The 16,110-nt window shown below is 33.5% G+C and overlaps 1 protein-coding gene and 1 non-coding gene across 3 annotated transcripts in view; one reads left to right on the forward strand and one right to left on the reverse strand.

Moving 5' to 3' along the window:
- Positions 1-9,891: 9,891 nt before the first annotated feature.
- The window catches only part of LOC134264598 (uncharacterized), a 53,337-nt gene continuing 47,118 nt past the window's right edge, over positions 9,892-16,110 (forward strand). Inside the window, exons 1-2 of one of the 2 annotated variants that reach the window (XM_062746880.1) lie at positions 9,892-9,957; positions 15,619-15,712. In XM_062746880.1, coding sequence (XP_062602864.1) covers positions 15,652-15,712 — 61 coding nt within the window. In that variant the 5' untranslated portion in view covers positions 9,892-9,957; positions 15,619-15,651. Of the gene's footprint in view, positions 10,018-15,618; positions 15,713-16,110 lie in introns of both variants that reach the window. The other variant, XM_062746881.1, reaches the window with a different exon arrangement.
- Positions 12,313-12,387, reverse strand: Trnak-uuu (transfer RNA lysine (anticodon UUU)). The gene has a single exon. It is a non-coding gene; the product is annotated as a tRNA-Lys (tRNA).

The raw sequence follows: 16,110 nt of genomic DNA on the forward strand, positions 1-16,110 counted from the left end.
TTATGAATTTAAGCAAATCACGTCAGACAAGCTTTTTAGGAAAGCTAATACTTTTACCTTTAATTTTTAATTATTTTTGGAGACAACAATAGCGCCAACGACAGACAAAAGACAGATTTCGATCTTATAGGCTTGCTTGACTTGAGCCTATGTAAGCCAATGACAACTCTTTTGTCGATTTCAAAAGTTTATTAAATTAAATCCAATTTACAATTCTCCGTGATCGTATAGTTTTTAGAAATGTTCTGAAATATGATCAGAAAAGACCAATACACTTTTTATATAAATGTCCAAAGGATCCGTCCAAAATAAAAAGAGTTTAAGACCGAACTCCAAATAATAAATAAATAAAAGTCCAAAAGAATGATTCCCAGAGTAATAAAAAGCCAAAGAAGTGTAATAGTTTGAGAATAAAACCGGGAATGGGAATAAAAGCGGGAATAAAAACGGGAATACTCTTTTCTGAGTAAAACAGGGTATTTTGTGCTCAGTGGGTATCCATGGTCCCAGATATAAAAATATATTTCATTGGCTAATTCACCATCACTAACCACCTACGCTTTATCCGTAGGTCTGTCTGTTGACCTATGAACCCCAACATGGCACCACCCTCGAATACAGGTAAACACTCATTACTAATATTTATGGGCTCAGTCCCCATCTCTGCACCACAGGAGTTCTAGCCTTAAGCTCTTTTACTTATTTACTTCAAAGTTCCCAATTTTATTGCTCTTAGTCAAAACTCTTAATAATACCATTGTATTTCCGTTCAAATTTTATTACTTACTATCGATGGGCTTGATTGGTCTATTCGGATCAATTTCATTACAAAATGATCTAACAAATTATAGTGTATTTGAACAACACCAAAATCCAATTTGTTTTGACAAGATAATAATTGTTTACAAAATAAAGTCCTTTTTCCAATTGTAAAGTCACCGAATTTGCGTCACTAATAATATACATTCTGATTTAATAAACCTTTATCTCATTTCATTTTAACTGCTAAAAACTAAAAATGATAATGTTATTAATATTGTCTAAGTTTAAAATGTTCACACAATATGTCTCTGCTAAACCCTATACAGTACAGCTCACGAGTTTTCCGCAACGCCCGGTGGAAGAAACACCGCGTGAAATGCTCTGTGTTACACCGTGTACACGGTGTGCCACGGTGTGTGTATATTCTCAATATACAAGAAGTCCACCGTGTCCCTCCGTGTCCAGGAAGCTCGTCCATTATACCCTCCGTGTTGCACCGTGTCGGTGCCCGTGTTACACCGTGTCTATTAAAGAAAGTTAGAAATATATCGCTTTTAATGTTTAGAAGTTAAAACATGCATGTAAATTTTAGATGAAGGAATAGGTAACGATGTTGCAATTCTGCTTTTAAGTCTATTTAATGAAACAAACCTTTAGTTTCCTATTTTTTTTCAAGATTAAATAGTAGTCCGTTTGCCTGAAATATGAAAACGCTATTAAATCTTCAGAGTTCTCAAAATAATTTTCTCAAATAATTTTATCGTGGCAATAACTCTTTCAATATGTAGAGATTTATAATGACCTTTTTAAAACGAGTGTCTTTGGCCTGTGTGTAATAAAAACACAATGGTTGTCGAATTGACATCAACATGTACTGCTTTTCATTCATAAAAAAACCAAATAATGAGTAAACGATACATGCTGCAGCAACTTAAAAAATATTTAGATTATAAACAGATTGTATTTTCGATACTTAGTTCAAGATATTTAGAAACAATTCTTTTTGAATTGTGAAAAAATAATGCTTATTTACAGATAAGAACATACACGGTCTGCCGGTAAATTTTTTTAATGTAATTAAACGTACTTGTAATTCTTCACTATTAATTTATCACTATCAAGAAAATTCGATTTACATATTTTGTTCGATTTTACGTGTAATTTAACAAGATTTATTAAATGATTTCTGTAGAACACTACTTCACCGGTAAAAACTGGATTTCTGAACAGATAACAAAATCGTGAAAATTAACCTTGAAAACCCGAAACAATTAAATTTCCAATTTCTTAATTTACATCCACGTGCTCCACCTGTCAATCAACTGAGGTATATATATCGGTCATGGATCTGAACACTTCTTGTAGAAAGGCATTGTCCACCATATATCCCGTTCATCAACGTTACTCCCTATACAACCCATCTTAACAAATATTAAATAAATGTATTATGCTATAGAAGTCCGACGAGTGTAGATGCACATGCCACGCTGCTTTGCTACTTGGTCGCGATGGAATTATCAAATTTTACGCAGTTTTCCCCAAAAAGTAATGTGAAAAATACATTGAAGTAAATAATCATAATCTACATACAAAAAGTCCACATAAACAAGGAATAAACGCAAAAAATCTAAGACCACAAAAGGAATACTGTTATTTCCTCTTGGCCATGACCTTCCCACTCTTAGCCCCAGGTCCCGACACCTATGCTGTATACATGTATTTAATAAACACCTTACGCAGGAAAATATTAAAACATTACTACTAAAATATCTCACTGAGTATTCGTTGGTTGTGAATCAGTGTTTGACCATGCATTAGTTGCAAGTTTTTTTTTTTTGTCGATTATGAAAATATGACATAGGCGTCGGAACCGGGGGGGGGGGGGGCCCCCCCTTTTTTGCCAAATATATACTTAGAAGAGACATTGAATATTGCTTCGTAGGTTTAGCCCCCCCCCCCCCCCTTCAGAAATAAAAGCAGAATTTTCATGTTTGGAAATGTACTTTTTTGTTAATTACTGTCCTACCCTATTGTTTTCGCTCTCGGGGAGGTTGCAGTGGTGTGAAAATGACTATGTGTTATACTTTGTATTTAAAAACAGTCTTATTTTAATGCTTGAAAAAAAAATCCCTGGCAATTTTTTTTTAATCTAAATATTAGTATTATCTTTAAAATAATTCAGAATATGAATTGAAATTAACTATGCGTAAATCAAGTTTAAATTTATGTGTTGAATATATCTATCCCGGTTCAATTAAAGAATTAAAATTAATTAATCATATCTGTACAAGTCATATAATTAATGTTACGTGAAGCTGTCACCCATCCAAGGGTTAAACAGGCTTGCCGTTGCTTAACTTGCCTGAAATAGAGGGAGACTCTACCGCATCACCAGAAAAGCTAGCTCACTATATATAAGTTCCCTATATACCGCTACCCCTGTTACCCCTGTTTAAGATTTCCGGTTTCATTTGCTCATACTGGAGTTCCCCTATTGAACAGTGCAGTGCTCAATATCTAAACTTGTACTATGCCTTGTTAATTTTGTCACTTAAAACATTATATCTAAATGAATGGTTGGTTGATCGATGACGCAGGGTTCATAAGTACTCGATATCTGTAAGTCCGAGACTAATAAATAATTTTCAGACTAGTAATAAACATTCATGCACTATAGCAATTATAGTAATCTTAAGTAAAATATTTATATTTACTAGGTCAGCGGTAAGAATAATATTAGCAGTAGCACCATTTTTCTCCAATATTTTTCTTCTCTCTCTCTCTCTTAAATTCACATTCAATTTGCCGAGGGGATTGGATCACTATTTATCAGTTTTTGAACTTAATTTTAAAGTATTTTTTTAATCATGATTTAACAAAAATATAACATGTTTCATAACTTCCAATTTCCTCCTGTAGCTATCGGTGAATTGGAATTAATTTAATTTTATGTGCTGAAATTAAATTTCATCTCATTAAAGGAGGTAGGCGTAGGGGGTGTTATGATGTTAACGTAATAAAAAGGTAGAGGATGGACTTGTCTGGTAAACTATTTTACGAAGTAGTGAAATTGGAAGTCATTAGTCAGTCGAACCAGTGCTCAAAAATATTTATTCCGAACCCTCTAGCATACATGTATAACCCCCCCCCCCTTACACACACGTTACACGAAAAAGTATATAGTACACCGGTACTTAAATATGAATTTTATAAAAATGTGCAAGTTTTGTGAATGATGCAAATTTCTTTGTCCATTTGATCAATTTATACCCGTAATCATTATTAATTTGATTTATGTTTCATTAACATCTTTCCTTTTCATAAGAGTGAGATTATTCGCTAACTGTAGGTGCCCATTATCTTCCGTGTTGAGTAACCATTCATCTCTCTCTTTCGCTCACTCCTCTCTTTCTTTTTCTCTCTTCTCTCTCTCCAAAAAATCAATATCGACCAAGGCAAAGTTTAAAATATATTTAAACTCCAGCTGTTTTTTTTTTACTGTCATAATATTCAGCATATAAATTTTGTTTGATTTTTATTCTTAATTATTGATAAAAAGTTGAGGAAATAAACTATGAAATATTTTTTACTTGATTTGATAATCAAACAAGTTCCTCACTCAACTGTCCCACCACACACACACTATCACGACTTGACAAAAAATATAAGGAATCAGTAATTTTTACAAAACTTTGGATGTAATGTACATATTTATTTTTGCTTACATCTTTAAACAATTTGTGCCTTTCCCCGGTTGGTTTTTACATCAATCTTCTTTTTTCATTAATAGTTAATTTTTTCTTACGTCGGTATATTAAAAAAATATATTTATTTAATGTAAGAAGAAGTTGAAGGTTTGTAGACTGCATATTACGGATGTGTTGGTGTTGAATTTCTCAAATTCAGTCTGTCTTGAAGAAGAGTCTACCTGTCGCCGTAATGTTGCGTAACTAACTTCCAGTGAAATCCGGCGAATGGTCTTCTGTGTAATGCTGCAGTGACACCTATTGTCCTCTTTACCCGCTACCGTACACACTCGGATCGCCTCAGACAATTTCTTTTAAACACAGGTGCTTCACCAAGTTTACGATTGTATGTTGAATGATTATGTAATTCGGCTGGATACCAGCTAAACGACTTGAATAATTTTTGACGAATAAGAAGCACAGTGTTACTGTAAAATCATGATACTGGTTTCGATACCGAACAAAGCTATGAAATGTCGATTTATTAAGTTAATTTATTATGTTTACTTTAATTAAATTTATTAATTTTTTTTCCTAAACAGATAAAAATGAGTACAAACTAAACACGACAGTATAAATTGTGTGTTCTACTTAAGTAAAATAAATAAGGACGTGTTCATCGTTCTACATTTAATTCGCACTAACCCCCCCCCCCCCCCCCCCCCATTTTAATTTGAAAAGAAACTAGATCCATGTGAACGTCTACCGATACTCTAATTGGAAAGAACATTGATATTAATTTCTATCAAAGTTTTGTTTCAGGAGTATGCATTAGACAAATGATGATTATATAAAAGGTCATAGTTTTACATTTATTTGAATTAAAATAACACTTTCAGGTGGGGTTCCAGAAAATCCAGATTCGAGAATCAGCTAAAAGATGTACATTATTTCAAAAGAATAATGCGGACAGTAACAGTGTAAGAGATTAAATATGTGATTCTAGGAATTACATACGCAAGAATTATTATTGGTTTTGGGTATGGATATTTTCCAGATTTGTGTTTGTATATTTCAGAAGTAATTAGGGGGGAGGTATCAAAAAAAATTAATTTGAAAAAAATAATCTACCAACAGAGTGGTTTTACACTCACACACACACACACCCTTACATACACATAAAAAAAACAGAAACAAAGATAAAACAGAAAAAATTAACATTTGTTTTAACTTTTTTTTTTTAACTTTTATCATCGAATATAAAATGATCTTGATTTAAACTACTTTATTATAGACCACCTTTTGCATAATCAATGCAATACAATGATGTGTTCACGTAATATATTTATTTAATAGACTCAGACTTCACTATAATCCATAAACAGCCTAAGGCATGTTACCTGACCAGTTGGCTGTGTGCGTTCAAGTTTGAAGCGATTTCCTGTCACGAAAACATACTTTGGATGCATTAAAAGCATCTGAAAATGAGTTGCAAAAATAGGATTATTCAGTCTTGACACTGCTAGGCGATTTATTTATTACTTTAAGGCAAGGAAAAAAAAGCCACGCAAAGCTAGCTGACATCGGATATTAAAATAAAACTATAATTTGTAACACATGTTCGTGAGTTTAAAAAATAGTAAGATTTCTTGGTCATAAACTCCGTGCGACACGGTGGAGACACACCGCAACACTCTGTGGACACACCGTGGTGCACCGTGGACACACCGTGCTACACGGAGCGCTGAAACCGCTACTTCAAAGGTGCCGACTATTTTCAAGGCCCACGCTAAAGCGTGGGTTCTCGGTCCACGGTGCCCCGTGTTTTATGCGGAAAACTCGTGAGCTGTACTGTAGGTTTACATTCGTCCCCACACACTAAGAAATTTCCCTGGCCACTGGAAATTTCTCTGCTAGATCCAGAACATAATTTTAAACTTAGTCACCGTTTATTTCGTTCACAAGGTAAGAATAATCCTGCAGCATTGTTTACTTTTTATAAAACAAAATCCACAGTCCTCGAAGATAATTTAGTCACGATTTCTTTATTGTTAATTGCATACGATAGTCGCACAACATAGGAAGTTCGTGGACGTCTTCTTCTTGTTCCCGAAATAAAGTCCAATATATACGGTTACATTGATTATATAGGTCCATTATATGTTTTCCTAACAACTCTTCATGGATATATGGTTGTACTACTGTTCACTACTGGAACCTTCACTACTCCTCGCTAAACTTGTTCGCTTTGGAATCAATGTTCTCATTCCACACTTAGGTATAGATTAAAACTTAGTTATATTCCACATTAATATAAGTAACATACTAGGTCACCGTGTTACTTTTGAAGTTCACGCAACGGATACAGTCCTGGTGATTTAGTAGATGACGGAGTGCAATTATCACCACTCCAGACGGTAGCATCGTCCTTCAAATAAGAAGCCATCATTGTATCCCGTACTTTAAATTTTAAATTTGAGTCCAACAGTTAAGTCTGAAGTAAGATAGTTTTTGTTCTCAGACGTCAGAATTTGTAATTGACTTATTAATTGTTGGTACATTCGTTCAAAAGTACAACACAAATCAGTAAATATCATTAGTCTCCAACGATTTCTTCATCTGTAGGCATCTCCAAATGACTGCTATCACCTGTCGTATTCCTCATTTCCACGACGTCTTGTGATATCCACAGTCGGTATACTCAAATACATAAACACGGTACTGTCCTTTTCACAATCGCATCCTCACAGCGAATTTAACTCAGGATTAGTACAAACACTTATGACGGCCCATTAACACTGGGTCAGACGTAACCACCGTCCTTGGTATCAGACCAACGCCATATTTAAAAATAAATGCCTCAAATTTCGTCCACGATAAATTCCAACGTATTGTTTGATTCAGTGTTGCACTTTTCTCGAGATCTCAAAACTTCAAAACATATCTAGTCAATTTTCAAATTCAAGATTTAAAAAATGTGACAATAAATCTGACGTGAACTTCATTACCATTTTCTCTTGCCTGTCCGTTACGAAAATAATCTTAGTTTACTTTTTTAAATAACATTGATTACATGCGAACTAACATAACTACATATACACAATATCATTTAAAGCATTACTTGTTTTTATAAATTCAATTTCGAGATGATGATTTTTGTTTCAATTTTCCCACTATTACTTACTTTTTACTCTTGGTAATCAGAAATCGACTCTACATGATTAAAGTTTTTCTTCATATAAAATTTTAGATATTAATAATTTCCTTCACTTTCAAAACTGTTGCCAAATAAGTCATAAATATCCTTTAAAACAAACCAAAACAATAAGCAAAAAAAATTCCAAAAGATTAATTTTAAAAAATCAAATTATGGTCAGGCTACAGATACTTCTGGATCAGAAATTTACGTCATACCTTGCCACATTTTCCCTCCGCGTTTGACATTTTAGTTTTACTTCGTATCGCCTTGGTCGTAAGTGACGAATTGACTTTGTAATATTTTTCCATTCCTGGTTCCGAGCATTAATTTAATTCACAGTCCTTTTTCCGTCTTAATCACAAACGTTAAATCTGATTGTACTTCGCATATCCTGGTCAACGAGCACCAAATTGACTTGTACGATGTAAGCCAATGACAACTCTTTTGTCGATTTCAAAAGTTTATTAAATTAAATCCAATTTACAATTCTCCGTGATCGTATAGTTTTTAGAAATGTTCTGAAATATGATCAGAAAAGACCAATACACTTTTTATATAAATGTCCAAAGGATCCGTCCAAAATAAAAAGAGTTTAAGACCGAACTCCAAATAATAAATAAATAAAAGTCCAAAAGAATGATTCCCAGAGTAATAAAAAGCCAAAGAAGTGTAATAGTTTGAGAATAAAACCGGGAATGGGAATAAAAGCGGGAATAAAAACGGGAATACTCTTTCCTGAGTAAAACAGGGTATTTTGTGCTCAGTGGGTATCCATGGTCCCAGATATAAAAATATATTTCATTGGCTAATTCACCATCACTAACCACCTACGCTTTATCCGTAGGTCTGTCTGTTGACCTATGAACCCCAACATGGCACCACCCTCGAATACAGGTAAACACTCATTACTAATATTTATGGGCTCAGTCCCCATCTCTGCACCACAGGAGTTCTAGCCTTAAGCTCTTTTACTTATTTACTTCAAAGTTCCCAATTTTATTGCTCTTAGTCAAAACTCTTAATAATACCATTGTATTTCCGTTCAAATTTTATTACTTACTATCGATGGGCTTGATTGGTCTATTCGGATCAATTTCATTACAAAATGATCTAACAAATTATAGTGTATTTGAACAACACCAAAATCCAATTTGTTTTGACAAGATAATAATTGTTTACAAAATAAAGTCCTTTTTCCAATTGTAAAGTCACCGAATTTGCGTCACTAATAATATACATTCTGATTTAATAAACCTTTATCTCATTTCATTTTAACTGCTAAAAACTAAAAATGATAATGTTATTAATATTGTCTAAGTTTAAAATGTTCACTCAATATGTCTCTGCTAAACCCTATAGGTTTACACCTATAGAAATTTCTATGTATCAGTGGAAAACGGCATTTTTAAAAACAGCTTGTAGAGACAAAAGAGTTGCATTTTTGATAACATATACTGCATATTAGAATAGAAAAAGAGGAAAAAGATGACTTGAATCCTGATTTAAAAAGAAAAAAAAAATGGAAAAGGGGGGGGGGTCCATACCCCAAGTGCCTATGGCACAGAAAACAATTTGTAATTGTGGTTTAAAAAGCAGCGCTTCAGTATGTTTTCTAATGGGAATTAGATAGGTATGAGAGGAAATATTATTTTTATATATACCTCATATTTCTAATTTAATTGTGAGATTAAAAATAATTAATCTTTCTATTAACCATATCAAATTTTCTCCACATCATGATTTGACATATTATTCATTTCTGAAAAAGTAAGCAACGCTTCATACTTCAAACTATTTTCCATTTGAATTTAATGCTAGCCTATATCAATGTCTGGATTTTTAAAAAATAAGTCGGGAAATTTGGAGCAGAGGGATATTGTCCCTTAAAAGAAAAAAAATCCTATGTCGAAGGTTGATAAGATCATGCGACTAGATGTAGAATTCATATATACTGAACATTATGCTGCATGCATAGACAAGTTAGAAATTATTAAATACTTTGAAAAACCTAAGGCTAAGAAAAAGACGCCAGTATATATTTCGAATCGTTCTTTATTGGTCGCACAGTTCTTGATAAATATTTTTGTTGAATCTCTTTCTACGTTTTACACGTTTTGAAAACTCCAAAAAGCAAATGGAGTTAATCATGTGTGTAAACTTTAGATGAATTTTTTTCCGCGAAAAATTAACTTTCGTTTTTGAATACTGTTTTTGATTGGTGATTAGGAAGGAGACACGTGATTCAAATTATCGGGATATGACAGAGGGGATTGTAGCTGATAAAGAGAGTCGAGAAAATTGTAATTGGAGGTATTGTCAATTTGCAAAAAGAGGTGAATTTAGTTACCAGTTAAAAACAGAACAATAACTGTGAGTGACTTTTGAATCTCATTGAAAGCTTGAAGGGTTTGAAGATGCGGGTGACCCTTACACTCGTTTTGTCGTTACTTTCGTTTTGATTTCAACTCGACTTATGGGCATATTGATATAGCTTTAGACTGCACAAATGTTAATATAGTACATGATATCGTAAACCTAAGAATTATTAATAGTTGATAACTTTTAAAATATACTTTCGGTTTAGAAACTCAAGGCAATACAGGCGCGGATCTATTATATTTTTTTCAAAAGGGGGTGGGGTTGAAGAGAAAAAAAGTTGTTATATACCTAACGTATGATTACAAATGGTTAAATCTACAGGATATAGGGATGTAGTATGGGTTTATAAACGGGAGGGTGATAAACCTTTGAAAAAAATACACATATGGATTTCAATCCTGTTTTGTCAATCGGGGGTCGAATGGGGATGGTGGGGTGGTGGTGGTGGGGGGACCATTTTGTTTTCACAACCTGAATTTTCTATTTGTTATTATCTATAGTAAAACACAACAAAAATTTGGGACTGCAGGGCTCTCAATTCTCCAAATCTGGGGCCGAATTTCGGCCCTGTTCCCAATGCCAAAAAGGTACCTTTTTTCCCAAAAGATAGGTGTAAATTTCCCAATTTCCATAGCAAAATATGAATTAAAAAATAAAAGTCCATGAAACTTAATCGCAAAAAAAAAAAAACCCAACAAACAACTGTTTGCAAATGAAAGTGAAACCGTACCACTATTTTATTAGTTTGCGCCAAATGCATTTGTAAACTGGTTAGGGGAACCAGGTTATTGTTTTTACAAAATTGTGTACTAACTATGAGTGCAGAATATTTTGTCATGTAGTTTCAACAAAAAGAGCCAAAGACCATACTTGCCAACTCATCCGATTTCGTCGGGTCACACCCGATTTTTCAACCCGTAACCCGATTATTTTTTATGACCTGGCGGGTCATGCTTATCACCCGATTTTTGCCGATCAACCCGAAAATCTCCCGATTTTCCGGATTTGGTTCCTAATTTAGGTTGCACTTTTAACTTCCAGTTACAACCCAAGCTTAGATCTACGTAAACCGTAAACAGTGCAAGTGTAAACAATTAACTGGGTGTTGTTTTGACTAATCAAAGTTTGAAGTCAATTAAAATGGCTTCCGATAGAACTAAATCGTTATCAGGGCCAACAGGAACAAGTTGAACTAAACACATGTCTCTGATTGAACCAAGAAAAGAGAAACGATATTTATGTACTATATCAAGGAATCTTGGAAAAAACTTTCATTCTAGATAAAATAGAGTGATCGCTAATAGTGTAGGCCTAACTTCACATTTAAAACATATTGCAGTAGTTAATTAATTAAGAGAGAGGAAAAATAACTTCAAAACTGAAATTGGAATACTTTCAAATTTAGCAGAAACTGAAAAGGCTTTAAAAAAAATACACACTTACTTCAGGTCAATACTAATACATGAAACCTTTAATTAATTTTCATTTCTTTTAACATGTAAATTTAAATCAAATTATGTATGAATTTTTTGTCATATTAAATCCTTTTTCAATAAAAGAATTCTCAATGCACAAATACTTTGTATATATGTATAAAATTTAATCATGGTAAATGTGTCGTGAATGTCGTTACGCGTTATGACCAGATTTTTTACTTTCCAAATCTGGTCATGACCAGATTTTTACATGCTGGAAGTTGGCAAGTATGCCAAAGACTCAGATGAGCTTTTTGATCAAAGTTTGTCTGTTGGCTGTCCTTGTTGTTGGCGCTTTTAAAATTTCATTGCTTAATTTGAATAATTTCATTGTTGCTGTTAATATTGTAAATGTTTTCAAATTTTCATCTTCTTGTCAAGAACTACTAAGCTAATTTCAACAAAACTTGCCACGAACATGAAGAAGTATTCATGGGTAAAGAGGATTCAAGTTTATTCAAATAAAGGGCCAAACCTTCTTCAAAGGGGAGATAACAAATTAGGGAAATATTAAGGGCATCATTTAAAAATCTTCACAAGAACCACTAGGCCATGAAGATGAAAGTCAAGTGGAATCATCCTCAGGTAGTGTAAAGTAAAGTTTGTTCAGATCATGATGTATATATAAAATATTGTTTTAATTATTAAACATGCAGTCATATAAATTGTACCAATAAAAAATGTTTGCCCCCCCCCCCCTGGTGTTTGATCTGGGGACCTTTGGACTGTTGAGCCAGTCACACCTTACACTTAATAATTTACTTATGGTTTAATATGAAGTAGGAGGGGAGAAAAGCGGGTATATAACATATTGCTGGACCGGGAATCGAACCCAGAACCCCTGAATTAAAAGTCAGGTGCTCTAACCAACTGAGCTATCCAGGCCAATCTCCACGGCTCAAACCCTTACATATATCATGTTTATATTCAAGTAACTCGCAAGGTTAGGGTGGGGTCATGATGGTTGATCAAAGTTTACTTTAAAAAATAGAGGAAACCAAGATGTGTTTGTGAAACACTGATGCCCCCGTATGGCAACAAAGCAAAGATGAAGCTTTCTCAAATGCAGATCAAATATGTTGGTACCTAAAGTATAAAAAGGCCTTTTCACAAGAAGTACATTAATTTGAAATACAAAACACTAGAACCACCTGTTCAAGGTTAATGACCAAGGTTAACTTTTTAAAGGTAGGAAAAATTCAAGGGTCAGGTCAAGGTTGTTGGTTTCTAAAAAAAAGGCCTTGTCTCAAAGATTAAATATGGGAAGAATGAAAGGGCTGGCCCTCACTGTTCAAAAGTAATTACATGTACCAAGGTTAAAGTTTGTAGAAAGGAGGTCAAACTCCAAAGTCAAAGGGTAAAGGTTCTTGATATCCAATGAAAGGTCTTGTCACAAGGATAACACATTTGAAGTATGAAAGCCCTAGCCTTTACCGTTGAAAAAAGGTGACCAAGGTTAAAGTTTTTTCGTAAGTACAGAAATCTCTAAGGTCAAGGTCAAAAGGTCAAAATTGTTGGTTTCAAATGAAAGGTCTTGCCAATAAGAAATGATATTTTAAGGATTTCAATCCATAATGGGACCAAATTCTTAAATGTCCGTCAAGTACACAATACTCTGATATTATATTGAAGCATTTTATAGTGGAAAAGGATTGCCCACGAGAAATTTTTAAAAAGTTCATTAATTAAGCAATAATTAATAAACAAAGATTGCATTCAAGTCTATGGGGAAAAGGGTTTTTTTTCAAAATAAAAATTCAAATAAATTGAATATCAAAAAATCTAGCTGCAGATCTGTAGCTATCCGGAAAAATATATATTGATAGACCGGATAGCTACAGTGCCACCCATTTAAAAAACTGTATACTTATTGCGCACAAAAAAGTGCGCTTGGTTTTCGATTTATTTCTCCATGTTCCTAAAACTGAAATCTCATAATATTACTAACCGTGTGTTCCTAACATATTCTTTGACTCCTTCCACAACAAAACATTCGTCATAATTATTTTTAATAGTCCTCTTGACCCTGATAGTGTAATCATCGAACATTTCGATTACATATTCTGCCATTTTGGTTTCAAAGATAATTCGGTCCAATATGCTTCGTTCAGATGTCAACTACGAATGTAATTGATAAAGGAAACAGAAACTTTTTAAAATCTTCCCTCTTTTGCAATTGAGGTAAGAATTAGGAAGAAATAATCAAGAACCGAGTGCACTTTTTTGTGCGCAATAAATATACAGTTTTTTCAATGGGTGGCACTGTAGCTATCCAGTCTATCCATATATATTTTTCCGGATAGCTACAGATCTGCAGCTACAAAAAATCCTCTGGCGGAAAGATGCATTGAAATATTAGAAATAGAATGATAATTGAAAACAATTTTTTTACTAGCTAATTTTTTTAAATTTATTTTTTTTATTAATTAAAAAAGGGGATATAACTCTTACCCAAATTCAAGGTCATGAATTTGGACACATCCCACTAAACATACTTATAGTCATAAATGGGAAGTATGTCTAAATAAATTGAGTATTCAATGACTAAATATCTGTTATGTTTTCAATTTCATTGAATTTCTTCATATTAGGGATTGAAGACTTTAAATATGAAATTCCTAGTATCTACCATTTAGAAATTAGGGTCAAAGTAAAATTTTAGAATTTTTGTGTAAAAAAGGGTCAAACTCAAAGGTCAGGGTCAACCTGTCATGGTTCTTGGTATTAAATGAAAGGTCTTGTCACAAGGTAGAAATTTGTGAAGTATGGAAGCCCTAGTCCTAACCATTTAAAAATTATGGTCAAGGTTGTATTTTTTAAATAGGTCAAACTCAAAGATCAAGGTCAAAGGGTCAAGGTATTTAATAAAGCGTCTTTTTACAAGGTTAACATATGTGAAAGATGAAAACCCTAGCTATTTCTGTTCAAAAGTTATTGCCAAGGTTAAAGTTTTTTCATAAGTATGTAAATCTCCAAGATCAAGGTCAAAAGGTCAAGGTTAGTTGTATCCATGAAAGGTCCTGCCACAAACAATACATAAGTCAAGTATAAATGTTGTAGTATATACTATTCAAAAGATATGGCCTAGGTAAAAGTTCAAAATATATTTGTAAAAGTGGGTCAAACCTCAAGGTCAAGGTCAAATTTAGTGGAACCCAACAAAAGATCTTGTCACAAAGAATACACATGTGAAATATGAATGTCATAGCTCCACTAAATCAAAAGTTATGGACAAGGATAAAGTTTTTGCGGACAAACAGAGAGACAGAAAGACAGCTAGACAGACAGACAGACGGACACAACAAAAATTATATACCCTGAAACTTTGTTTATGGGGGCATAAAAATCTTCTACCCAAGAACAGAAAAGCTATAATTTTTATTAAATCATATTAATATGTAAACATCCTCGAGTCAGTAAGCTGATATTAAATTTTGTTTAAATCATCACCTATCTTCTTCGATGAGGGGCATTATAAAACAAAAAAAAAAACTTTGTTATTGGATGAATCTTTGTTTCAATGAAAACATCTACTACTTCCCAATGTCTATAAATGAATCAACTTCTCCTAGCCAAGTGTGCGTAGGGATGGTGGATGGAAAAAATAACTGTCGTTAGTTTTATTTAATATGAAAACAAATCTATGCTATACATGTATGTGATATTAACTGCACATTTACATGTATATGTATGCTTATCATAATCATACGAATTGAGATTGTATTAACGATTGTTTAATAAGAAAAGTGACTTTATAAATGCCATCAAATGGGAAAATCCGTTTTGTGTGCAAAATACTGTGCATGGGCCACTGCATAAATAACTCTAATTTCATGTCTATAAATACAATGTAGCGATACATAAAATTTGAATATAGTGGACCTTCAGATATCCGGATGCCAGATATCTGGATGCTTCAGTATCCGGGCACTTTTTCATCAGAACAGAATTTTAAAATGTTAATATGTTTTGTTTAACTGGTGATTTAGGTATCCGGACACTTCACGTATCCGGACAAATTGACTTGGAACCAAAGCGTCAAGATAAATGATGCTCCACTGTATTGTAGTGTATATAATTATTTTTATTTACCATTATTTGTACATGTATGTCACAGATTTGTGCTGTGTGGGAGAGACATAAAGCTATCATGGCACAGAATCCAGGAGGAGGTTATCCCCCACCAGGTTTTCCTGTAGGTAACAATGGAGGTATGTTAAACATGTTAAATATTTTAAGGTCACCTGAGTTAACTCTGGTGACCTATTGCTATCCGTTTTTGTCCGTCTACATGCGAAGTGCTTCAAGTGTCCAGTGTTAACATTTGAATATTTTCAGCTTCTTCTTTGAAACCACAGAACCAATTTCAACAAAATTTGATATACAGCATCTGTTTGTGACCTGGAACAAAATCTGAATTTTATGGTCCCTGGGGCCTGAGGGGTGGGGTCAAAACCACTAAATTAATGAAATCTTTAAACATCTTCTCCTTTACTCCTGGACATCAAGCAGTCATACTGTTGGCATGAATGTAATGAGCGTTGAGTCCTCTACTTAAATTGTGAAATTCATGGCCCCAGGGTCTGGAGTTCTAGTACTAGGGCAGGGC

Source organism: Saccostrea cucullata, unplaced genomic scaffold (assembly GCF_032062105.1).
Source record: "Saccostrea cucullata isolate Sc308-1 unplaced genomic scaffold, CSIRO_AGI_Scuc_v1 ctg629, whole genome shotgun sequence".
Classification (NCBI taxonomy): Eukaryota; Metazoa; Mollusca; class Bivalvia; order Ostreida; family Ostreidae; genus Saccostrea; species Saccostrea cuccullata.